The 24,505-nt window shown below is 44.7% G+C and overlaps 2 protein-coding genes across 3 annotated transcripts; both read left to right on the plus strand.

Annotated features, from left to right (window-relative positions):
• Positions 1-158: 158 nt before the first annotated feature.
• Positions 159-13,411, plus strand: pfkla (phosphofructokinase, liver a). Its single transcript, XM_083681754.1, has 22 exons — positions 159-357; positions 1,078-1,151; positions 2,012-2,089; positions 3,375-3,564; positions 4,033-4,198; positions 4,805-4,849; positions 5,273-5,381; positions 5,593-5,688; positions 5,812-5,904; positions 6,332-6,457; positions 6,608-6,672; positions 6,767-6,830; positions 7,201-7,347; positions 7,770-7,840; positions 8,046-8,133; positions 9,180-9,332; positions 9,741-9,905; positions 10,420-10,481; positions 10,878-10,989; positions 11,155-11,254; positions 11,678-11,783; positions 12,245-13,411. The coding sequence occupies exons 1-22, from the start codon at positions 273-275 to the stop codon at positions 12,390-12,392; spliced, it is 2,343 nt and encodes a 780-aa protein (XP_083537880.1). The 5' UTR covers positions 159-272; the 3' UTR covers positions 12,393-13,411.
• Positions 13,412-20,138: 6,727 nt separating this feature from the next.
• On the plus strand, positions 20,139-23,945 carry tmem169b (transmembrane protein 169b). 2 transcript variants are annotated; one of them, XR_014554528.1, is made up of 4 exons: positions 20,139-20,248; positions 20,902-21,307; positions 22,216-23,113; positions 23,374-23,945. XR_014554528.1 is itself a non-coding variant. In XM_083681516.1 (3 exons), exons 2-3 carry the CDS (start codon positions 21,031-21,033, stop codon positions 22,845-22,847), a joined length of 909 nt encoding a protein of 302 aa, XP_083537642.1. In that variant the 5' UTR covers positions 20,139-20,248; positions 20,902-21,030; the 3' UTR covers positions 22,848-23,945. The 2 variants fall into 2 exon arrangements, 1 of the variants encoding a protein (XP_083537642.1); XM_083681516.1 differs by having other exon boundaries at positions 22,216-23,945.
• Positions 23,946-24,505: the final 560 nt, after the last annotated feature.

Below are 24,505 nucleotides of genomic sequence, written 5' to 3' on the forward strand. Positions count from 1 at the left end.
AAAAAGAAGTAGATCCTCATTATAAACCCATTCTAAGCCTCTATGAGACACGGTAGACGGGGAGGCGGACACACCTTCCCTGCTGCGCGGTCCTGGGCGGTCCTGGGCGGAGTCAGTTCCACAGGCAGCAGAAGGAAGGTCATCTGCTTCCAGTTGAATGAGTTCGACAGACGTTTCCTAGTTTCCGTTTCTCACGAGAAGAAAGTCATTTGTCATTTATTTGATTATTATTTTTCTAAGTTTCCAAGTGGGTTCGAACCACCGCGGCCAAAATGTCCTCCAGGGATTTTGAGACACTGAGGATGGCGGGCTCTGGACGGGCCATCGCGGTTCTGACCAGCGGTGGAGATGCGCAAGGTAACCGACCAGACACGTAACACCTCACGACCCTTTATCTAGCTACAAGTTGTCCCCGACAGATGACCGACCATTGGACATCCAACATATGCCCTACAGATGTGCAACTGCTTGCTTCCATGTTATTTAACGGGATTTAATAATGCCTTGATCATAATTTCATGCATACTATAATTGTACACGATTTGTTGACATAGATGAGTTTTTGACAGCCGGTCAGTAGGGGGCGCAGGACTGGCTACGTGTTGAAATGATCTGTCAGTGACACAATATCAGCTTTGTTTCTACGCTTCCTGAGTTCTAAATGTGTGTTATTACATTAGTGGGTGTGCATTGCACGTTATAGATGTGCATCTTTTTGTTTAAGGATATAGCATCTCAGTCATTAGTGAAAGCTACGCTACGTACAATAGACATACAGTCATGTTGTAATACGTCGTCGTCGTCGTGTGTGTGTGTGTGTGTGTGTGTGTGTGTGTACGTGCAGGAAGGAGTCTGCACTTATTTATTGATGTTTGATAAAGGACCGTCAAGGTTACAGCCTACAGAGCGGATGTGACACTGCTAGCTCACTTGAATGAACTCATCCAGTCTGGACTTGTACAATGTGTGTCACTTTGACTATGAAAGTTAAACATTAGGAACCTGCAATGGCGTTTAGGCCGGCCTACTGTACTTTGCACTTTGAACTGTCCATAACGTGACCTCTGACCTCACCAGGAATGAATGCAGCCGTGCGTGCTGTGACGCGGATGGGCATCTATGTGGGAGCCAAGATGTATCTCATTTATGAGGTACATTCCTCACACCCTTTCTGCTCTTCTGTGTCTTGAAATGTGTCGTTATTCTACTGTATATCCTTCAGACAGGGTAGTATAGTAGCCCTCAGCCAGTAATATGACTGTTATATTACTGGACTATTAGTGGACTACACCTCCACCCCCCTTCCTGCTCAGTGACACTCTCCATGGACATTGAACTTTACACTCTACACTCTATTGCCCTCTCCTGCTGCCATAATAAGCCTGTATATTTTATTGGGTTATTTTTTTTACTGTTTTATTATTGTTACTGTTTATATTGTGTCTATTATCCTTGTTACATTCTATTGTTGTTGTTGTTGTTGATGTTGTAGAGCTGCTCTGCCTCAGGTATTTCATTGTGTTGTGTTCTTATATTCAATGCAATGACAAATAAACGAGACTTGACTTGACAGCGGTTGTTAGGGTTAGCAGTGAGCGACGGTGGTGAGAAACATGACAGCAGAATAGACCAGGAGGGGGAGAGGAGGAGGAGAGGAAGAGGAGGAGAGGGGGAGGGAAGGAGGAGAGGAAGAGGAGGAGTAGAGGAGGAGGAGGAGAGGGGGAGGGGAGGAGTAGAGGAGGAGGAGGAGAGGGGAAGGGGAGGAGTAGAGGAGGAGGAGGAGAGGGGAGGAGGAGGAGGAGGGGAAGTGGAGAGGAGGAGGCGGTTGTTGTCCATGAGCAGTGTTGGTTGAAGGTTCAGTGGTTGTTAGGGTTAGCAGTGAGCAGTGTTGGTTGTTAGGGTTAGCAGTGAGCAGTGTTGGTTGTCAGGGTTAGCAGTGAGCAGTGTTGGTTGTCAGGGTTAGCAGTGAGCAGTGTTGGTTGAAGGTTCAGTAGTGTTGTTTTTTCCTCAGGGTTACCAGGGGCTGGTGGACGGCGGCGATAACATCAAGCTGGCAAACTGGCACAGCGTGACCAACATCATCCAGCAGGTAACACTCCTGAGAGAACTGCCCAAACAAACCAAACCATGTTTTACCTGTCAGTCAATCATCAATCAATCAATCACTCACTCACTGTTCGGAATGTGGTATCTTCTGCACACACACACACACACACACACCCAAGGCGTATCTCTGGGGGTTACATTCCCCAATCATTTTTACTCTTTTGTTCTCCTCCACATTTCAATGTTCAAAAACTCTCTCTGATCACATAACGTTGCGTCTCTCTCTCTTTTGCGTCTTTTTGGTGTTGACTGAAGTTCACAGGTACGTCTTCTCCCTCATCCCTCTCTCCATCTGCCTCTTCTTTCCTTGCCTGTTCAGTTCCGGCTGTAAGCTGGTAAGGTGCCTTGCTGCATGTGCTGTACCGGACCCATCGACGTCTCACCAATAGATACAAAGTAGAGAGTTGTAGCTGCTATTGAACTCTACCGTAGATGCTCTGCAAGGTGTCTCACTGTGTCTGTTTCTGTATGGTTGAATGTTGTGTTTGTCTCAGAATTGTTCTGGTGTGACGTGTAAGAATGGGCTTGCGATACCCCTTCCTTTAACAGTTGAAGTCCAGTGGAGGTTTTGTAATAGGATGGAACTGTGATGTCATTTATGTGAACTGCTTTGCAATGGTAAAAAAAAAATATAAAAAAATCCATTGCTACTCATTGCTCAACGAAACTTGAATAAGGCCATAGCGTGTGAGCTTGCTTGGATTTCAAGTTTTAGATATTAGTGCAAGTGTCTAAATAACTGTAATCTGTAGCTGGTTTATGCCTTGTGGTTGTGTCTGCCGTTTTTTTTTTAATTTATTTTTTAATTTAGTGTGATATTAACCAAATACTTTCAGAAAAAGCATCAGCGTATACTTTTCAGCCCTGCAAAAATGTTTTTGCGGGTGCTTTGTTCAGTGTGTTCAGTGCTTCTTCCTCCTCTCTGCCGTCGGCTCGTTAGGAGTGACTGAGTCTAGTTCTACTCCCTCATAACCTTTGGTGTCACTTTCCGTGTCACTGATGCTCTCTAGGGGAGTCTGGGGGGAACGGCACGGAAAAGGCTCTGATGCGATGCCCTCCCCTCCCCTCCCCTCCCCTCCCCTCCCCTCCCCTCCACTCCTTCACAGCCTGAGCTATCCAATATCCCATACAAGAATGCAAAAAAAAAATGGCTGTGTGTCATTGGATACGACCCAACCTGTTTTCAGAAACCGACCGGTCCAGCGTCGGTGCTGACCTTGGCGCCCGGTCTCTTACTGTGCGTTGTCGCCTCTTCCTTTCTCCCGCAGGGCGGTACCGTGATCGGCAGCGCTCGCTGCAAGGCCTTCACCTCCCGGGACGGCCGCCTGGCCGCCGCCTTCAACCTGGTGAAGCGCGGCATCACCAACCTGTGTGTGTGTGGCGGAGACGGCAGCCTCACCGGCGCCAACATCTTCCGTGGCGAGTGGAAGGGCCTGCTGGAGGAGCTGGTGAAGAAAGGTGAGGCGATCTCGGTGGAGAAGCCATTTTGTCAGTTCTTGTGTAAAAAAACAGCCTGCCGCTTGGTAGAGCATCACGCTTATTTAGCTTACAACCCTTCTTTTCTGTAAATATTAAGTAATGAATCATATTGTATGTCTTTTAATTATAAATAATAAGACTGTTCTTTCTATGGGCCTTTAAAAAAAAAAGTGGTTCAGGAGATTTTCGTTGAGTGATCCTATGGTTCTCTTAGCATTGGGTATGGTTAGAAGATGCTGTCTTGGTTTGGATAGATGTTGTCATGGTCTGGATAGATGCTGTCATGGTCTGGATAGATGCTGTCTTGGTCTGGATAGATGCTGTCTTGGTCTGGATAGATGCTGTCTTGGTCTGGATAGATGTTGTCATGGTCTGGATAGATGCTTGTGGGATCCCGCCAGCCTGTGTGTTCATAGACAAACTGTTTGTTTGTTGTGTGATTTGCAGGCAGGATCACAGACACCTTGGCCCTGCAGCACAGTCACCTGAGCATCGTGGGGCTGGTGGGATCCATCGACAACGACTTCTGTGGCACTGACATGACCATCGGGGCAGACTCCGCGCTGCACCGCATCATCGAGATCGTTGACGCCATCACCACTACTGCCCAGAGGTCAGTCTTACACGTCCTGACAGACCAGTGCCCTGCGGAAGTAACGGGGCAATGAAGCATTTTTTCTTCTGTGGGCTCTATACTCCAAAACGTTTGGATTACTATGAGGTTAAAGTAGAGATTCTCATCTTTTATTTGGTGGTATTTGTGGACATATTGTGGACATTCAGAAATTACAACACTTTTTATATGCATAGTCTCCCCCTATTTCAGGGTATGTCTCAATTGCTTGATTTCCGGAAAGTGTCCCAATACTTACGCAGGGCACTGGATATGAATAGCAATGATGGTGAGTGATTTCCTGTAACAGGAAGTCAACTTGTTGGAAGTTGCCAGTGGAATGTAAACCGGCCAAACCCTCGATCCAACCGTTATTGTCTTCACGCTCCCATTCAAGCTTGTCTTTTCATGAAGGGGGTCTAGTCCGAACGTGTTCCCTCACAGCCAGATGTGCTATGTGTGATAGTGAATGAGACTGCCTTAGTACAATAACGTGGTTGTGAATCATAAAACAGGCATTTCTTTGATGAGACAGGACTTCAACAAACGTGTGTGCGGTGTTGTATTTCTACAACCCATCGTAAAATGTTTGTCTCTCTCCTGCAGCCACCAGCGGACGTTTGTCCTGGAGGTTATGGGACGCCACTGTGGGTGAGTAATAACAGTTATGTGTATATGTTGCAATCATGTACGTTGTTATAAACGTGTACATTTCTCTTTGATAGTCACTCCTTTAAGGTTATTAATTTTTAGAGTGTGGTACACTCGTATTTTTCAGTTTTTATTAGATAGAGACAGTAGAGAAAGACAGGAAGTAAAGAGGAGAGGGTGTATCAGCAGGCCATGGGCCGGATTCTAACCCAAGCCGACATGGCCATGTGTGCACTGTAGGCCGTGGTGCTAGACCACTGGACAAACCACAGGCCGTGGTGCTAGACCACTGGACCACCCCAGGCCATATTGATATCCACTCCTAATCTAACACATTGGATACTGCCCCTCTGATGTCCACTTCTAATCTAACACGTTGGATACTAATCTAACACGTTGGGTTCTGACCATGGTTCTGTCCAGATATTTGGCGTTGGTGTCAGCGCTGGCCTCCGGGGCTGACTGGCTCTTCATTCCGGAGGCTCCCCCAGAGGACGGCTGGGAGGACCTCATGTGTGCCCGTCTGGAGATGGTGAGACTGGGACAGGGACAGGGGCTGCCAGGGGTCAGGGATCAGGGCCTGGGTGGCACTTCCAGAGCCCTCAAAGCAGTGTACTCGTGTGTATATTTTTGTTCCAGGAATTTTTGGTGAATAAAGTCACCCTGGGCACTCTACAATGTTGACAATTTGGGGCGACTTTCACCCTCGGCACTGAATGAGTTAACATGTGTTTGTTGTCCAGAGCCGCAGCAAAGGATCCAGACTCAACGTTGTGATCATCGCTGAAGGTGCCATCAACAGAAATGGCGACCCAATCTCTTCAAACTATGTGAAGGATGTACGTTTCTCAGCAGTTCCCTTTTCTATTGCCCCTATCTTTATAAGACATAATCTCCTGGAATGCATCTAAAGTATGTTGATGAAGTAGTGACCCCCCCCCTCCTTCCATATCTTCCTGCAGCTGGTGGTTGACAGGCTGGGGTATGATACCAGGGTGACGGTGCTGGGTCATGTCCAGAGAGGTGGCACCCCCTCCGCCTTTGACAGGGTGCTGGTGAGTTGGATAACAGGCTGTAGTCAACTGCACAGTCCACTTACCCCGCATTCCACCAGTGCATGACCAACACACCGCTTCATTCTAAGTGGCACACAACTGTGGACTGTTGAAGACATGGCGATCGACTGGGATCTGCTAATTGCTTCATGTGCTTAGCAGACACTCCAAACATTCCGTACTCATGTCTGTCTTACGTCATCTGATGATGCTCAGTAACAGTTCATATTGGTAACTAGCCTGTAGTTTCTCATAGTAGTAGTGAAAGGATGCTGTGTGTATGTGGTGTGTCGTGTGTGTGTCGTGTGTGTGTCGTGTGTGTGTCGTGTGTGTGTCGTGTGTGTGTCGTGTGTGTGTCGTGTGTGTGTCGTGTGTGTGTCGTGTGTGTGTCGTGTGTGTGTGTGTGTGTGTGTGTCCATCCATATAGAGCAGTAAGGTGGGTGTGGAGGCGGTGGTGGCCTTGCTGGAGGCCACGCCAGGCACCCCGGCCTGTGTCATCGGCCTGTCGGGAAACCAGGCCGTCCGCCTGCCTCTCATGGAGTGTGTGGAGATGGTGAGTCCCTCATTAATGTTGTGAAAAAAGCCAAGAGGTACATTTGTATTGCTTCATTGACACTCCTGAGTGGGATTTTATTTGATTTCGATTTTTCGAAAATGAAATTACGTTTTTTTTAACCATAGTTTTCTGTCCCCTTGCCTGTAGACCAAGGAGGTGCAGAAAGCCATGAACGAGAAGAGGTTTGAAGAAGCCATCAAACTGCGTGGAGGGTGAGAACCGTGATCCCAGGAGTCTCTGATGTGTGACGTTTAAATGTATCCCCCTACGGTGTGAACGTGACATGCAATAATATCCTCCCTGTAGGAGCTTTGAGAACAACTGGAACACATACAAGCTGCTGGCCTTCCAGAAGCAGGCCCAGTCCAAGGTACTGCTCATCAGAACACGCTCTGTAGCCACACCTTTACCCTGGCAATCGATCGACCGAAGAGTTAAATTACCTGACCCTGATTCACACTCCAGAGCTGGTCTGGCCTGGCCTGGTCTGGCCTGGTCTGGCCTGGCCTGGCCTGGTCTGGTTAGACAATGTGAAAGGAACATATCCGAGCCAACACAGTACAGTTTGGGTCGGCCCTGTCATGTGTAACGCCCCCTGGTGTCTCAGCCAGGTCTGAATTAAGGAAATAATGAAAAACAGAAGTGGTCCTGCGGGGCTGTAATTGAATAGTCCTGTAACACACTGTATAGATGGTGTATTCACACCGTGTTGTGTTTCTGTCTGTCCTGGCTCACCCCAGAGTAATCACGCCATGGCCATTCTGAACGTGGGCGCCCCGGCGGCAGGGATGAACGCAGCCGTGAGGTCAGCTGTCAGGGTCGCGCTGGCTCAAGGTCACAAGGTCTACAAGGTCAACGACGGCTTTGAAGGACTGGCCAATGGAGAGGTGAGCCTCTGGTCCTCTTTATGTCCCTAGACGCAAGCCTAGAGGTTCTAGCCTGGTCCCAGATCTGCATGTGCTCTTTTAATCATCTCCTCTTACTGTCTGTATGTATGGTTGTATCAGGAGGAGGAGCCAGATAAAGCATGTGTGTGGGGGCGTTCAGTGCCGTAGCTCACGAATGCGCTTACCGCATAATCGCAAGGTCCCTGGTTCGATTCCGGCCATCGACATATCCTGCATGTCATCCCTCCTCTCTCTCTCACCCATCCTCCCTGTCAATCTCTACTATCTCTATCCCAATAAAGCAGAAATGCACTAAAACATATATTTTAAAATATCTATATATATCGGGGCAATAAGCATGTGTAGATCGGGGGGGGGAGTGTTGCGAAGAGGCCGTCTGATTGACATGTCGTTGTCTGCAGGTGACAGAGGTGGAGTGGCACAGCGTGGCTGGCTGGACAGGCCAGGGAGGCTCGCTGCTGGGGACCAAACGGTGAGGTAGTCACAGAATGAGATCATCAAAGTATACAGTACCTTGTGTGAAAATAGAAAGATATTCTCCTGTTATTTGTGTGAAAATGTGTATCATATCTTGCTGTCTGCTTTAACTGAACATGATGATGATGATAATGATGATGGAGATGAAATAATAATAATAATAATAATAATAATAATAATGATAATATACTCTTCCTCAGAACCCTGCCAAATACTTGCATGGAAAAGATCGTGGACGTCCTGAACAAGTACAGCATCCAAGCTCTGCTGGTCATTGGGGGTTTTGAGGTATCAGTTATAGCCATTACTGAATACTTAATGATTTTAATGCACATTTAAAACTGTGTTATCCTCTTCTCCTGAAGGCTTAAAAACCAGACCCAAACTAAATTGCTTATAACATTAGAAATATGATGATCAGATGCAAAAGCAGGATGCCATTTGATAGGGAACACCTTGAAGTTTTGTGTGGATATGCTCAGATCATAGTTCAGAATAACGTACTAATACAAGTCCTCATCATAGGCCCCTGAATGTTTTTACACGTCCTGTTTTGCTTTCACTACTAGTGGTCATTGCTGTTTTAGATAGATGTCATCCTACTGATCTTGTAGGGCCTTATTGGATGGCAGTTACAACATAAGGTTTGGCAAGGAAATGTGGCTATATTGTGTGAATAACAAATCATAATTTAAAATGAATAATCTGACTCCCAAGTAATTGAATTAACACTATGTGCAAAGAATGTTTTAGTTTGTGCCGATTACTGCAAGAATGGTCACGTTGTACTTATACTTATACAATTATTACAAGGCAAATACTTTCTAGAGAAATGTTACATTGTGCCCTGAGAGAGAGAGAGAGAGAGAGAGAGAGAGGCAGAGGGACAGAGAGAGAGAGAGAGAGGGACAGAGAGAGAGAGAGAGACACACAGAGAGAGAGAGAGAGAGACACAGAAAGAGAGAGAGAGACACAGAGAGAGAGAGAGAGGGAGGGAGGGAGAGGGAGGGGGAGACAGAGAGAGAGAGAACCACATGGTCACTTTTACAGTACTCACAGCTGAGAACACACACCATGACGAAGAGAAAGAAAGATAATGAATCTGTTTTATAGACCAGAGTATTTAAAGTAGGAGCTGTTTGCAAGGAGGACCAATGAGACCTCATTCTATCAATTTCATTCAATGACATCACATCATTGACACATTCCTGAGGGCTTGTAAAACTTCACGGAGAAATCACAGTCCTTTGTCCCATCGGGGGAAGGGTTATTTGAAGAAAGGGGGTCAGAACTGATGTCTCCCCCTTCCATCCTGGTTGGTGTTTGTATTGCAGGCGTATGAGGGAGTCCTGGAGCTGTTTGATGCCAGGGGACGTTACGATGAGCTCTGCATCCCCATGGTAGTCATTCCTGCCACGATCAGCAACAACGTCCCTGGCACTGACTTCAGCCTGGGCGCCGACACGGCTGTCAATGCTGCCATGGAAGTGAGTCCAAGCCGATGACCGGAAAAATACCCTTGATCTCTTCTACCATGCAGTCTTCTCACAGCCTAGAGGCGCAAACTGTCATTGTTGCCCAAACTTAATTCCATTTAAACTCACAAGTGTGCAGTACACTCGATAAGACCCTCCCCTGACTCCTGAGGGGGTCTGTGGTTATGTTGTGTGTTTTGTTTGTACCCAGAAACAAAACAGATTACACCTTGCATCTGTCACACAGTAACCTAAAGGCAGAGTGCTGAATCAGTGAGTCTGTGTGTGTGTGAGTCAGTGTGTGTGTGTGAGTCCGTGTGAGTCTGTGTGAGTCTGTGTGTGTCTGTGTGTGTCTGTGTGTGTCCGTGTGTCCTGTGTGTGTTGTCTGACTGTGCGTCATCCCTGTTGTCTTCTCCTCAGGGTTGTGACAAGATAAAGCAGTCCGCCACAGGGACAAAGCGGCGTGTGTTTGTGGTGGAGACCATGGGGGGCTTCTGCGGCTACCTGGCCACCACCACCGGCATCGCCGTGGGCGCTGATGCTGCCTACATATTCGAGGACACCTTCAACATCCACGACCTGAAGGTGAGACAAACCTTCATAGACATATTGGTTTTCTTTCAGATTTTCTTTGCGGTGCACTTGATGTACAGTACCAGTCAAAAGTTTGGACACACCTTCTCATTGGATGGTTTTTCTTTATTTTTATTATTTTCTACATTGTAGATTAATATTGAAGACATCAAAACTATGAAGGAACATATGGAATTATGCAGTAAACAAAAAAGTAGCCACCTTTTGCTTTGATGACAGCTTTGCACACTCTTGGCAAGGTGTGTCCAAACTTTTGTCTGGTACTGTAGCTTGCCCTGTGTGTCAGACGGGTGGGGGTTGCACATGTTGGACTACACCATTGGCTGTACACCGTGCCAAGCAAGCTAAATCAAGCGCGCGTAAGGGTACTTGAGAGAAAGTAATTGCTACTTCGCCCCAGGTCTGAATCATAGTCTGCCATGAGACGACTGCTTGACCTTTCAGACAGCGTGATATTATCCACGCGTCGCTGAGACGCTCCCATAATGACTTTCCCCTTTCACAGACCAACGTGGAGCATTTAACAGAGAAGATGAAGAAGGATATCCAGCGAGGTCTGGTCCTGAGGTAAGAGATTCATTCATCCGTCTAGAGATTATAAAAAACCCTGTCTCATTTGTTCTTGCTCAGACATTTGTACTGAATTAAGGAGGATTTCGCAGTGGGAATTGCTGCATTATTGAAACCTAATTAAACTGTGACTTTGTTCGGCATGTCAAGAAGATGGATTAGAAAAAGAACAATTCCCTAGACTCAAGAACTATATACTGCTGTGGAATCTTTTTCCGGTGGACTACACAGCTCTTAGTATGGCCTCTCACTGTATTGGCAGTGCACTACAGTATGCATTGGGATATTACAGTATATTCACATATTTTAAAAAACAAAACAGAGAAATGAAGAAACTTGCCTCGCCCCCAGGTACAGGTAGTTAGTCTCATCCTGTGCTGATTGTCTCCATAGGAACGAGAAGTGTCACAAGCATTACACCACCGACTTCATCCACAAGCTGTACTCTGCTGAGGGGAAGGGCATCTTCGACTGCCGAGTCAATGTGCTTGGACACCTCCAGCAGGTCTGGATTCAACTAACTGAGACCTCATAGAGCTCAAATGAAACGTCTTACAAAGATGGGTTGGGTTTCATGTTCTGAGATGATATCCGATCGGTGTGGGCTGTATTCCCGAAATATTATTTCTATAAGTTACTATATGTCACCTGCATGGTATCTTTTTTTTAGGGAGGGTCACCCTCGCCTTTCGATCGAAATTTTGGCACCAAGCTGGGTGTGAAGGCTGTGCTGTGGCTCACGGAGAGGATGCAGGACAACTTCAGACAAGGTACGGTGACAGGAACTGTGGCCACGACAACAAAGCATTGACATGGAACAAGAAGAAACCGGGTGATACCGGTTTACATTTATGGCATTTAGCAGACGCCTTTGTCCAAAGCGACTTACAACAAATACATTTGTTTAAGTAAGTGAATCATCTATCCATCAGTCATCATAAGATAAAGTAATCAATGCTCAGACCAGGGGCCATAGGCAGTCACAATGCTAGAACAAGGAAAAAATAATAATTTTTATTTATTTATTTTTTATTAACAGGAGAGAAACTTGTGGGGGTGAAGAGGTCTCAAGGGTTGGGGTTGGGGTTAGGGTTAGTACAGGGGGGGTAGTGGGGGTGAAGAGGTCTTTAGGAGAGACCGTTAAGATGCAGCCTGAAGAGACTCATCTTAACGTTTGTGTTTTACCTCACCAGGTCGCGTGTTTGCCAACGCACCGGACACGGCGTGTGTCCTCGGCCTCACCAAGAAGGTGATCTCCTTCATACCCGTGATGGAGCTGAAGGACCAGACTGACTTTGAGTAAGTAGAGGCGGTCCTCCTTCCAGACCTAAAGCCTGACTGGTCCGTATTTAAAATGCAATTCATTGATTGTGGTCCTCTGTGGCTCAGTGTGGTCCTCTATGGCTCAGTGTGGTCCTCTGTGGCTCAGTTGGTAGAGCATGGCGCTAACAACGCTTAGGTCGTGGGTTTGATTCCCGCTGGGACCATATATACTGAAATGTATGCACTCACTGCAATGTAAGTCGCTTTGGATAAAAGCATCAGCTAAATGGCATATATTCTATATTTTTGCAAAACAATAAAGTCTTGAGATAGGGGCGGTAAATTATTCAAGTCGCTGGGATCCACCCCCCCTTATGAACACGCTAGCCACGGTTATATGATTCCCTATCAAAGTCCTCAGTTTGTTTTCTAGGTTGTGTCAGACGACTTATGACCACGCTGGCTCTGGCACTCAGATCTCTGTCTCCTCTCTGCAGGCACCGCATGCCCAAAGTGCAGTGGTGGCTGAACATGCGTCTGATGCTCAAGATGTTGGCCAAGTACCAGACCAGCTTCACCGAGTACGTCCCTGGAGAGATAGAACACGTGACCCGCCGGTCCCTCAGCATTGACACTGGGTTCTAAACGTTGTAGAAGCCCTGGAATGCCATTCCAGCCTCTTCTCTCCTCCCTCCCTCCCTCCCTGATTCCACAAGTCCTGTATTCCCCATCAGAAGTCATCAGAAGAAGAGTCCTTACATGTGTGTTGTGTGCCTCAGACTGACCAAACAGTCTTTCTTTAACAGAAATATTACTTTTAGTAGGTTCTGAAGGAATGTAAAATAAGAGTTTATATATTGGTTGAGGCCTAGTATCGTCATATACAAATTGCAAACATAATACTTTTAGGGCCCAAAGGTAATACATACATTATGACCAAGCAAAGAATGTTGCCAAATTCATGATGCTGTAACATTCTCAATGATTGTTTTTGATTTTCTCTTTACAGAACCTCTAACCCTGCAATGTGCCACATGTGTGAGGTTGTAAAGGTGCTCTTACACAAATTCACTAAAGTGTTTGAAGTTATATGATCGAACAGTAGCATTAAAAGACCACCTAGACCAGAATTTAAGAGATATTCAAAGTACAGTAAATAGTTAAGCTTGCTCAATGATCAGTCCTATGGCAAATCAATTTTATATGTTTATGTCTATGTAATGTTAATTGCAATTATTAGAACAGGCTTTTATTGTGTCACGATGAACAACTGATGTCTATGAAACTGCTGAAGCCATTATGTGAAGCCCATACCTGTGCTATTGTAATTTTATGTTATGTTCAATGCGACAACCACATTTTGTGTTTAATGATCTCACGGGACCAACGCTTTCAATACTGGAGTTAGTGTCAGTGATTGTGCTGCCAGCCGAACTAAACAGCAAATCACTCAGATATCAATATGCAGTACACGAAACACACTGCAGCTGTGTTTAGTGCAATTACCTTTAAGACGAGTATTGTAGTATGTTTTTTTGCTTCAGTGAATGTTGTTCTTAGAATAGACATGTCGACAAAGCAGAAATGCCAGTAAATGTAATTGTGATCAATTTTGATACAGACACAATATAAAGAAACGCCATCAATAAATACAGTTGCTAGTTCTGTGCAGTACATTTAATTACCACATGTAACATATAAATAAATATTAGTTGCAATGTTAAATGTTATATAAACCACAAGTGTGAAACAAACATGTTATAGTGAAAATCAAACTGATTTCTAGATGGTATTTTATGTGGAATTTCCATACAACGGTTGAATACTGGGACTCATCTCCAATACAACAGACATTCAGTTGAGAACAACAACGCATCCACATTTTAACCCTAAATGATCACCACTGCAGGTGGTGTTGGGATGTACAGTTATTGTACTTCCATCAATTGTTGTGAAAATCAACACAAATTACAGCAGGAAATCAGGGACAGAAACAGGAAACTCATTACATAACCGTTTGTGAAATCGTCACTGCAGCAGAAGCTTTTCTAAAACTTCCCAAAGTTAAAAGAGAACGGGAAGGAATCCCGAGCCCCCTCCTTCTCGCCACTGACTGAGGTCTGCTCAGGGCTCTTGGCACCGAAAGAGAACTCGAAGCCATCTTCAGACCTTTCACCTTGGTCAAACAGGAAGCCTGCAAAAATATTCATTAATATTCATTCAGAGAAACCCAGTATGAGAGATGCAAACAGTACCGGCCAGGACCTCAACAACAGAGTACATTTACCACTGGAGGACTTGGATCCAGAGGGTTTCTGAAAAGACACAAGCATAAGACAAGCTAGCAACAAGATTCTGCACAAATCATTTAGCCACAAAGCTCTGCAACATGTAGAAAGTTTCTATATGTAACTGTTGTACTGTATGTGTGTCCATAGTTTGTTAAATGTTGTGTCTGTATGTAAGTTGTTGCTGCTGTTGAAACAGGTCTCTTTTGCAAAAGAGATTTTATCTCACTGTGACTAACCTGTATAAATAAAGGTTAAATAAAAAATCAATCAAAACTAGTACCTTTTCGCTGAAGTATGAGCTTGTAAAAGAGAAAGGGCTTTCCTGCAAACGACAAATGGAAACATTTAAGTCCGATTTGGGTGTGAAGTCATCTTTGCAAAGAAGTCTCATTTTCTAGTTGCTCCTCCTTACCTCCTCTTGGGCTGAGCCCATATCAAAGCCCATGTTGCTCCTCCTTTACCTCCTCTTGGGCTGAGCCCATATCAAAGCCCATGTTGCTCCTCCTTTACCTCCTCTTGGGCTGAGCCCATATCAAAGCCCATGTTGCTCCTCCTTTACCTCCTCTTGGGCTGAGCCCATATCAAAGCCCATGTTGCTCCTCCTTTACCTCCTCTTGGGCTGAGCCCATATCAAAGCCCATGTTGCTCCTCCTTACCTCCTCTTGGGCTGAGCCCATATCAAAGCCCATGTCAAACCCAGAGAAGCCAGGTGTGGTGGGAGTCGTGCTCATGGCGAACAGAAAACCTGGCGACTTCGCTTCAGGGCCGTCTTGGCGACCTGGTGAACTCCCGGGGCTACTGCTGAAACATTTAACATGACATTGAACTTTAGTCTTTATGGTAGTGAGAACAGGGAGTCAGTGGGTCATCTTGTATGTACGAATTCTAAAGTGTGGAATATCTTACTTGAGTGAGAAGGTTGGGGTGCGGGTGTAAGCTTTCATTCGTGCAGGGGAAGACTGAGGATAGGTTCTCACAGGGGAAGACTGAGGATAGGCCGGGACCCCCTCATTTTCCTCCTCACCAGCAGGGAGTGGTGCCTGCTCTGGTGCCTGCACTGGTGCCTTCTCCTCCACCTCCGCCTCCGTTACCTTCCTTATGTTAAGCTGCTCCTCCTATTTACAGAAACCTTTCTTCTAATACAGCTTTCGCATAATTATATAACACAATAATTCATCTACATCGCATTTACTACATATGTCATACAGTAAGTGTCTGGTTTCTGTTTTCAAATAAACAATAAATAAAAAATGAATTTGTAGTATTATTGTCTTTTACAACTTTTACTGTAATTGGAGCCTGATTTTCCAGTCCCACATGTTGTTCAACAATATGCACAAGACCTGTTCCTCTGCTCCGTACGCCTGGTCCTGGTCCGTGCTTGGCATCTGATCTAGAGGATGAACACAAACACAAAATCATATCATAGCTTCTCAGAAAATAATATATTTCAAGATCTCTAAAATCTGCATTGTTATAAATGAGTGCAAATTCGTAACAGGACAACAACAATAACATCTCAAAGTGAAGCATTGTTCAACTATAAAAAGACCATACCCATTGACTCAGGGTTTGACCACAACTCGAAACTCTTGTCTCCTTGGGACAGAGCGTAAGCAGGTGCATCCCGGCCAAGGTTGTTCTCCTGACCCTCATCCATCATTCCCCCCACCACTCTCTGGTGACCATCCTGGAAAGTGAATCCAAGCTCACGACAGTTGGCACTACTACACATGCTGAAAGATGTGTAGAGAGTGGCCCCTTTCATATGATCAATTTAAGTATTAACTATACAATTGATCGTTTAATTACATTACTACTCAATCCTGAAACAAAGAATCTTCACTGCATTATTGATTGAATTGTTCTATTCGCCGCCCATTATAGCTGGACAATAAATCACAGTAAATCACAAATTGAGAGAGGCCAGAGTGAGAGGAGTGACGTTAAGCCTTAATCTCAACATGGCACTCAAACTAGGGATATTGAGATGGATACCTTTGGCTGGGTGAGGTGGAGGGAGGAGACGTCGACGTGAGAGTGAATGTCGTCCTCTGGCTGATGTTCTAACTGGCTTTCATGCTCTGCTGCATTCAGATGACCAGTAATGCTACACAGCAATGTGGAGTCAATAAGAAAAATACTACAGATACTCATATTATGAACTATTATTGACTTTGACCTAAGAGAGATCATAAATAGTTCTGTTGAAATAAACTGTCCAAAGGCCTACCTTTCAGATTGGTTCTTGATGGGAGATGAGTTGCTTGTTTGACCTAGACGGGGGGAAATGACTAAATGACTAGTTTTCCAATGACAGTATACAGTACAAGACATTTAGTAAAACAAAATGAGTTAAAGTTAAAGTTAATTTACCTTGTAGATGCTGAAGGTCTTTCTGTTTTGCAAGTATTTGTTCCTCACAAGCTTGGATCCTACATTCTATCTCTTCTTTCTCAGACTGGAGCACCAGAAGGTTTTTGGCAAGAGGATGCTGGCAGTAATGCTCTTTGTGCTGCTGGAAAACCTTCCTGTAGCTTTCTATTCTCTCATTGTACACTTTCCTTGGGTTGACAAATGGGAGTTGGGAGGAGTATTAATACACCATCATTGTTATGGTTTGTTGAATACACTGTAGGCCAAAAGGGTACTAAACTCACATGTCTTGATTACAGTTCTCCAGTCTCCTCTCTAGTTCCACCTGCAGTGTTTTCTCATACTGATGAAGAAGGCTGTTGGTACCTTTCATACTACGAGAACAGAAGTTAGCACCTTGATGAATTCATTAAATCAACAGCAGGCCTGTACATACAAAACACGACTTAAGACAAATCATATAAAACAACATTTCTAAATAAACTAATAGAAGCCAAATGATTTTCATGTACAGTAAATGCATAGGTCAGATATATTACTTCCCTACGATAACGATAATTGTACTTTACCTTTTTGCACTGGCTTTGAAATGCTTCACAATATTTTGTTTACGATATGATTCCTCCTCAAGTTTCTTTATGTTTGTTTTGGTTTCTTCAATGTAAGATTTCCTCTCAGCAACGTTATCTTTGCAATCTGGCGTGACATTACAACAAACTGTTTAATGAACACCAATCCTAACAATGAAAATAAACACATCTCACTGCTGATGACATCTAGCTATCCTTGCTTTTGTGGGGGAACAGGTGATGTGGGCTTGGAAGCAGCAAGCCTGGGCCACAGGACATTGGCACAGACACTTGACTACAACAGAAGGTCAAGAAGGCCTCTAAGCCAAAGCTGCAACAGACCTCGTCATTATGATTTACAGGAGAGTCCAGACCTTTCAATAGACAGGCTAGGACTAGTATGATTTCTTAGAGGTATAGTTTCACTTACATTGAATCTGTTTCTTTGTCTCATCCTTCTTCTGAGATAGTTCCCGGGTATGCAGGGCTACATTTCCCCATAAAGAAAAACAAATGTTGGTTAGATTTACATTAACATGAGCTAATGTTAGCTTGTGACCAATCTTTACCACACGACTTGTTCTAAAAAAACCAACAAAGCTTACCAAGCTGGAGAAGGAGGTTATCCAAGTTAACCAAGGTATCCTGATCGTCCATCTCAGCAGGTCTGGTTCAAACAAGGAGTGGCAGTTATTTAATTTACTTAGCTAGCTAGCTAATAACTTATACAACAGTTAGCTCGTACTGTTGATAAGCGTTAACATAATTAGATATACTACTAGCTGCCAGCTGTAGCTGATTTAGCAACTGGAGCAAAAACGGTACCGAGTGTGAGATGGGTCGGGACAGTTAAAGGGCCTCGTAGGAGGTTTTCTGAACAGTGGCTAGCTAACAGGCTAATGTCTAACTTTACTGTACCTGTCGAGCACAGCACTGTGACTATGTCAGTGGTGTGGCTGTTGTTCTTGCTTGATATTTTAAAATCAGGTTTAAATAAAGAAGTTATTTAAAGCGTGTTTAAAGAAGTTATTTAAACCCTAACTTTCACTTGTAGGTATTTGTTTTATAAGAGAAGACATCAAAGGAGCTTCGCAATGTCGTCCAGCAGGTGGCGCCTCTCGTACGTTAATACCAGGCTAATGGCCGTTTGTTTTGCGCGCCTTTTGTTTGCATTGGATTTGGTTCAAACCACACTGTCATCACGGCAGGTTGGCTGGCGAGCTGGCAGTTCCTGACTGCAACTGTCTAGCTAGCAAGCTGACATGTAAAGACTCCAAACTAGGATAGGGATAGTGTCGAAAATCTGGCCCTCCCCCGACCTGCATCTATTGAAAGTCTGTTCAGGACATCACCTGGGAGGGGAGGTTCTGTAGTGGTGAGGTAGACAGGGTCTAATACCGGGAGACAATAGGTTCAGGACATCACCTGGGAGGGGAGGTTCTGTAGTGGTGAGGTAGACAGGGTCTAATACCGGGAGACAATAGGTTCAGGACATCACCTGGGAGGGGAGGTTCTGTAGTGGTGAGGTAGACAGGGTCTAATACCGGGAGACAATAGGTTCAGGACATCACCTGGGAGGGGAGGTTCTGTAGTGGTGAGGTAGACAGGGTCTAATACCGGGAGACAATAGGTTCAGGACATCACCTGGGAGGGGAGGTTCTGTAGTGGTGAGGTAGACAGGGTCTAATACCGGGAGACAATAGGTTCAGGACATCACAGGGAGGGGAGGTTCTGTAGTGGTGAGGTAGACTTAGGCTGAAGGTCACCACTGCTCACCTGCCCAACTTCTGTTCAGGTCTCAATATGTATGTTACTGTACTTCTCACTCTTGACATTTTAACACAGAAGTGTGAAGATGTTAACACAATTCAGTGTGAAGTTATTTTATTTCTAAGTTTGTTTTAATTGTGAATTGTTGCAAAGTTTTGACTGTGATGTTAACAACATTTTGTGTGAAGGTGTTGGACAGTTTTACTAAAGCTCCCTTGTTGAAATAATATGGGACTGCTTTCATACAGCGCTTTTATAATCAGGTGTTGTGACACCAGAATAACTAATGTTTGACAGTTGCTGGATAAAATTAAAAACAATTCCACTGAACATGATTATAGTTGCTGAATCTTTATTTCATAGTTTATTTACTTATTCATTTGCTTACTTGCCTAGTCCAATATTTATTGGGTTGGAGTTATCCATAAAGATAGTGTTCTACACTCACTGAGCACTTTATTAAGAACACTATACTAATACTGGGTAGGGCCTCCCTTTGCACTCAAAATAGCCTCAATTCTTCATGGCATTGATTCTACAAGATGTTGGAAACATTCCTTGGAGATTCTGGTCCATGACGACATGATTGCATCACGCAATTCCTGCAGATGCACTTTCAAGCTGTGAATCTCCCGTTCTACCACATCCCAGAGGTGTTCTATTGGATTCAGATCCGGTGACTGGGAAGGCCACTGAAGAACACTGAACTCATTGTCATGTTCATGAAACCAGTTTCAGATGACTTTGCTTTGTGACAGGGTGCATTATCATGCTGGAAGTAGCCATTAGAAGATGGGTAAATTGTGGCCATGAAGGCATGCACATGGTCAGCAACAATACTCAAATAGGCTGTGGCATTCAAGCGATGATTGATTGGTATTAACAGGCCCAAAGTGTACCAAGAAGTGTACCCCACACCATTACACCACCTCCACCATGAGAAGGTGTACAGGTGTTCCTAATAAAGTGTTCGGTGAGTGTATATGAGTTCACTTAACACCAGTCTCTAAATTATTATTTAATTGACCAGGTACATGACGACTGATGATGGGGTATGCTATATGACAGGTCACAAATAAAACCAATTCTTTCAAGAGACAAAAAGTAATTGCTCTTAATTAATTGTAACAATGCCTTATTACTGCAATAAGTGTTAAACACATAATCCATAGGTTTCCGTTTTCGGATTAAGTAAGGTTGGATATTTCTTGTGTCGCCTATTTTAACAAAGAAGACTAAAATGTGCATTGCAGGCCTGTTCTAATCCCCGGTCCCCCGCCGCCTGGTCGTGGATTAACATTTTTCCTGTAATCGGAGGCTTTTATCGGTGTGTGATTGGGCAGCCAGAGGTTGGAAGGGCGGGGCTAGTGGTATTCAGGAATACCGTCTGCGAAGCGCATCTGTACCGCCGAACAGGAGAGGTGCCAAATAATATAATTATACACGAAAATATTACAATGAAATCATCTCAGATTCAGTATTAAATCATCTTAAGGTAAGATCACTAATGTTTTAGTGTGTTCTACATGTTTTCTACACCGGTATCTCTGTAGACAAAAGAACCAACATTTGGGTGTGATTTAAAGGGAGAGGGTCAGCTGTTAAAAGAAAACATGAACATTTCATATATTTGTTCTCATTTAATGCCGATTCAGAATGAACAGGAATCAGTGTCCTCGTTCAATAATGCACAAGGGTAAAACATGTTGGTAGATTTCCCGTTTCAATTGTGTTTTTTAAACCCAACGCCGAAGAGCTGTCATCATGCGTTCTGCCGTGATGAGGTTTGGTTAGTTCGGCACATTTGTCGGGCAGACGAGCCACAGAAAAGGGTGTCGGCGCTTTGCACTGTAGCGCGTACAGTGTATCTATCTGACCCTGATGTAAGACTATTGATTAATGGGTTCATTATTTCATTATCGTCATTTGCAATGTTTTGCTGCCTCTGTAAAGGCTGCAGTGGCGTGATATATGAATGGAGACTGAAAATAAAACGTCTTTTGACAGCCATTGGTAACACAGATTCAAAAAGTGCTGTCATCCAATGCGTTAGATGAACCAATAGTGTTCTAAATCCTTAAACATGCAATGAATGACTCATAACAGATTCTTTCTCTCACCCTCTCTCATTTTTTTTCTATTCTGTAGGTTCAGTTATTTGATCCCACAGAGAATTAATGCTCTCACAGGACACTTAGTGCTCTGTGCACTTAGCCTATTTAAAAGCCAACAGTAGTCCTCGCCTAAGCAATAAGAGGGCCGTCTCAGTCAGGCAGTATGGCCCAGGCAGAGCAGCAGACGTCTGGGGAGAGCAGCCCTCAGCTGATCTCCCTGAGGTCCGACGTGTCGGGGAACCAGGTGGAGGACGGGGATGTGGGACCTGCCACCCGGAGGAAGAGGAGGAAGAAGAAGGAGCCGCGACCAGAGTCCATTATCGTGTACCGCTCCGACACCACCTTGGAGAGGGCATCAGGAGAGGAGCAAGGGGGTGAAGAAGGCGCCGAGAGAAGCACAGAGGAGGGGGCGAAATTCCTCAACACGCCAACGGGGGAAGGTGAGAGACACAGCAGACGTCCCTTCTCTCTGTCTGTCATATTCATCTGTGGAGACACCTACCAGTTAACCCTTTACTAGACTGGATGAGTCACCTTTCTCACAGCTGCCCGAGGGGGAACGCTCGATCAAACACACCACAGCTCTCGGCTCCCACTGGCCGTCATACTGGCATTGGCCAATCGCTTTGCATCATTTTCACAGCATTATTCTTGTCTCTGGCCACTAGAAACAGGTAGACGTCACTGTATGATTTTCCTGAAATGGCTTCAATGTGTGGTGTGTGCCGTGTTTGCCTTCTGGATCACCAGGGACTCTCAATGTTGGGGAAGCTACTCTGAAAATGTATTGAACTAGATTACCAATTACTTTACAAGGAATGAAGGTGACCTACACACAAGTTGCCCTTGAGAGAAATATAGTTTGTCAAGCTAAAGCTACTTTGAAAAAGTAGTTCACTACATTGAAACTAGCTTGTCCAACACATGACAGTAAGTTGCTGAAAGATGACCAGTCCATGTGACAGAAAGCGTGTGACTGAAATCACTGGGAGAGAAAAAAATTGTGAGGTGGAGCAAAGTGGGGAGACCGGAGGCAGTAAGATAAGATATAGTAGGGCCATTGAAGTTCAAGGACTGGAATAATAGTTCCAGTTTTTTTTTTTTTATAATTCCACCGTTTTTTTGTTTTCTTTTGGAAAAATGTAGTGAGTAGTGACAGTGGCTTACTACACTGCTACATGGCAAAAAAAACTACTAGGAATTGACAAGGAAAAACTACTAGGATTTGACTTTAGTTTAACTACCACCAAGCTACTACTAAAAATGCAGTTAAACTGATTTTGTTGAACTAAATGTAGTGGAACTACTCCCCAACACTGGTGACTATGTTGTGATTGTGTGTTGACAGGAGGCTGGAGCCTACCCCCAGATAGCCGCTATGTGACCCTGACCGGTACCATCACCCGGGGGAAGAAGAAGGGTCAGATGGTGGACATCCACGTCACGTTGACAGAGAGGGAACTCAGGGACATGGCCAGGTCCAAGGAGCGCCTGGATGCCGAGTGTGAGGCAGGCGAAGGCACCAAGCGCGCCTGCGGCCTGGGGTTCTGCCAGGGGCCCCACGTCGTCCTGTGGAGCCTCTCCTGCGCCCCAGTGGTGTTCCTCCTCTCCTTCATCACTTCCTTCTACTACGGCACGCTCACCTGGTACAACGTCTTCCTGGTGTACAACGAGGAACGGACGTTCTGGCACAAGATCACCATCTGCCCCTTCCTCATCATCTTCTACCCCATGCTCATCATGCCCATGGCGGTGTCGCTGGCTCTGTACGCCGCCGTGGCGCAGGTGTCCTGGGCCTTCAGCGAGTGGTGGCTGTCGGTGCGAGATCTGGAGAAGGGCTTCTGCGGCTGGGCCTGTGGGAAACTGGGACTGGAGGACTGCTCCCCGTACAGCATCGTAGAGCTGCTGGACTCTGACAACTTCTCTGGGAGCCTACAGGGCAAGACACCCGGGGAGACGGCCCAGACCTCTTCTGTGTGACCCTGGCGCTGTGGACCAGGGGTCTCCAACTCTTGTAACTAGAGAGCTACTGGGGGTGTAGGTATTAGTTCCAGCTCAGCACGAACACGTGAGTGACCCAATCCCAGACTGAGGACCATGGTTAGTTGATGTTAGTCCTGGGCTGGAACATGTGGTGAAGGAGTGAAGCCTGCTTTGGATACTGGAGTGAAGCATGCTTTGGACACTGTTGGACACACCCACGGATCTGAAGCGTGTCATTTCATCTCCACATTGAATTTCTCTTTGTAAGATATTTATATCTCTTTTAAAGTACTGTATGTAAAGACTGTGTACTGTAATCAACATAACAGCATACACTTCAAATGCATCGATTCACAATCACAATCAGTGTTTTAACATTGTTTTGCTTGCGGTGAGTTCTCATTTTGCACAATTGCATCGAATGAAGTTTAGTAGTTTTGTAGCTGTCGTCATAATTGACTGGCAGAGCAGAGGTTTAGTGGTGAATTAAACTTTTTGTTTTTGTCATACTTTTACATTTTAGGTACCAACAGGTGCTCATCACTGGTGTTACTGACACAACTGACTTATCTCGTCCTCCTCATTCGGGTTAAATTTCTTCAGTGACGTTTGTTCTTCCGGATAGTTTTACATCATTGGATTTGCTGTTACAATGCTCCATATGGTAAAGTTTAAGTTGTATTTAATTTATTTCAATATGTCAGAGGCCACTAGCTACTCTAGTTCTAGTAAGTGTTGTGAATTGATGTTTTTGTATGAAGGGATCGTCGAGAATAACTTCTTGAAGTAAAAAGTTATGCATCAAGTCTGATGATGTGTGAGGCACAGAGGTCCAGACTCAAATCAATCTATCAAACAAATTGATATATCACAGTTAATCGTTGCACTGAAACCCTGGAAGACTGTGATCGGGAAGGTCAATTCAGATTTCCCCGGATCGAGTGACACTAAGTCTGTTTGTGTGTAGATGTGTGGAAGCAAAAACAAGAACCTACGACAGTTGCTCAGATGTTTGTTTGTGCCTCTGTGCTGTTTTATGAATGGTTAAACCAGAGTGTGGTGTTTTCTCATTTTCACATCAAGTATGTTGCTTACTATGAGACACAATGTAAGGAAATAAATTTAAACGATTTTCACAGTTTGACAATGGAGTAATTTGTGATTTTTATCATTTGATCAGCTCTGGCCTACGCTGTTTGGAATCATCTGCTGTGGGCGTAATGGCCGACTGAGATTGTAAAATACAGAACAATTTGTCCGTTGGCATGCACAGCATATCATTTAATCATGTTCTTTGGTGACCGATTTGAATACATTTCTGACAGAGCAGTCTCTTTAATCCATCTGTACGTATTTAAATTTGTAAACATACAGATGCCACTCAGTTGGGGTTAGGGGGCTTTAACAACCAACAATGTCTGTGTTGTCTCTGATGTTCCTCATATGACTTGTTATGGTACATCTGATTATCAGGCACCCTGGAGTTGGCAACATATGGGACAGCAAAACCAGTTCATGCAGTGTTGGGGAAGCTACTCTAAAAATGTATTTAACTGAATTCCGAGTGACTTTACAAGGAAGCAAGTTGAGCTACACTAAAGCTACCCTTGAGAAAAATATATTTGTCAAACTAAAGTTACATTGAAAAAGTAGTT

This window comes from Argentina silus (assembly GCF_951799395.1).
Source record: "Argentina silus genome assembly, chromosome: 12".
Lineage (NCBI taxonomy): Eukaryota > Metazoa > Chordata > Actinopteri > Argentiniformes > Argentinidae > Argentina > Argentina silus.

Coding starts and splice junctions, on each gene's coding strand:
- pfkla (XM_083681754.1), top strand. CDS start 273: ATGTCCTCCAGGGATTTTGAGACACTGAGGATGGCGGGCTCTGGACGG. Junction 3,565..4,032: donor GGAGGAGCTGGTGAAGAAAG/GTGAGGCGATCT, acceptor TGTGATTTGCAG/GCAGGATCACAGACACCTTG. Junction 11,255..11,677: donor GCAGGACAACTTCAGACAAG/GTACGGTGACAG, acceptor TTACCTCACCAG/GTCGCGTGTTTGCCAACGCA.
- tmem169b (XM_083681516.1), top strand. CDS start 21,031: ATGGCCCAGGCAGAGCAGCAGACGTCTGGGGAGAGCAGCCCTCAGCTG. Junction 21,308..22,215: donor CAACACGCCAACGGGGGAAG/GTGAGAGACACA, acceptor GTGTGTTGACAG/GAGGCTGGAGCCTACCCCCA.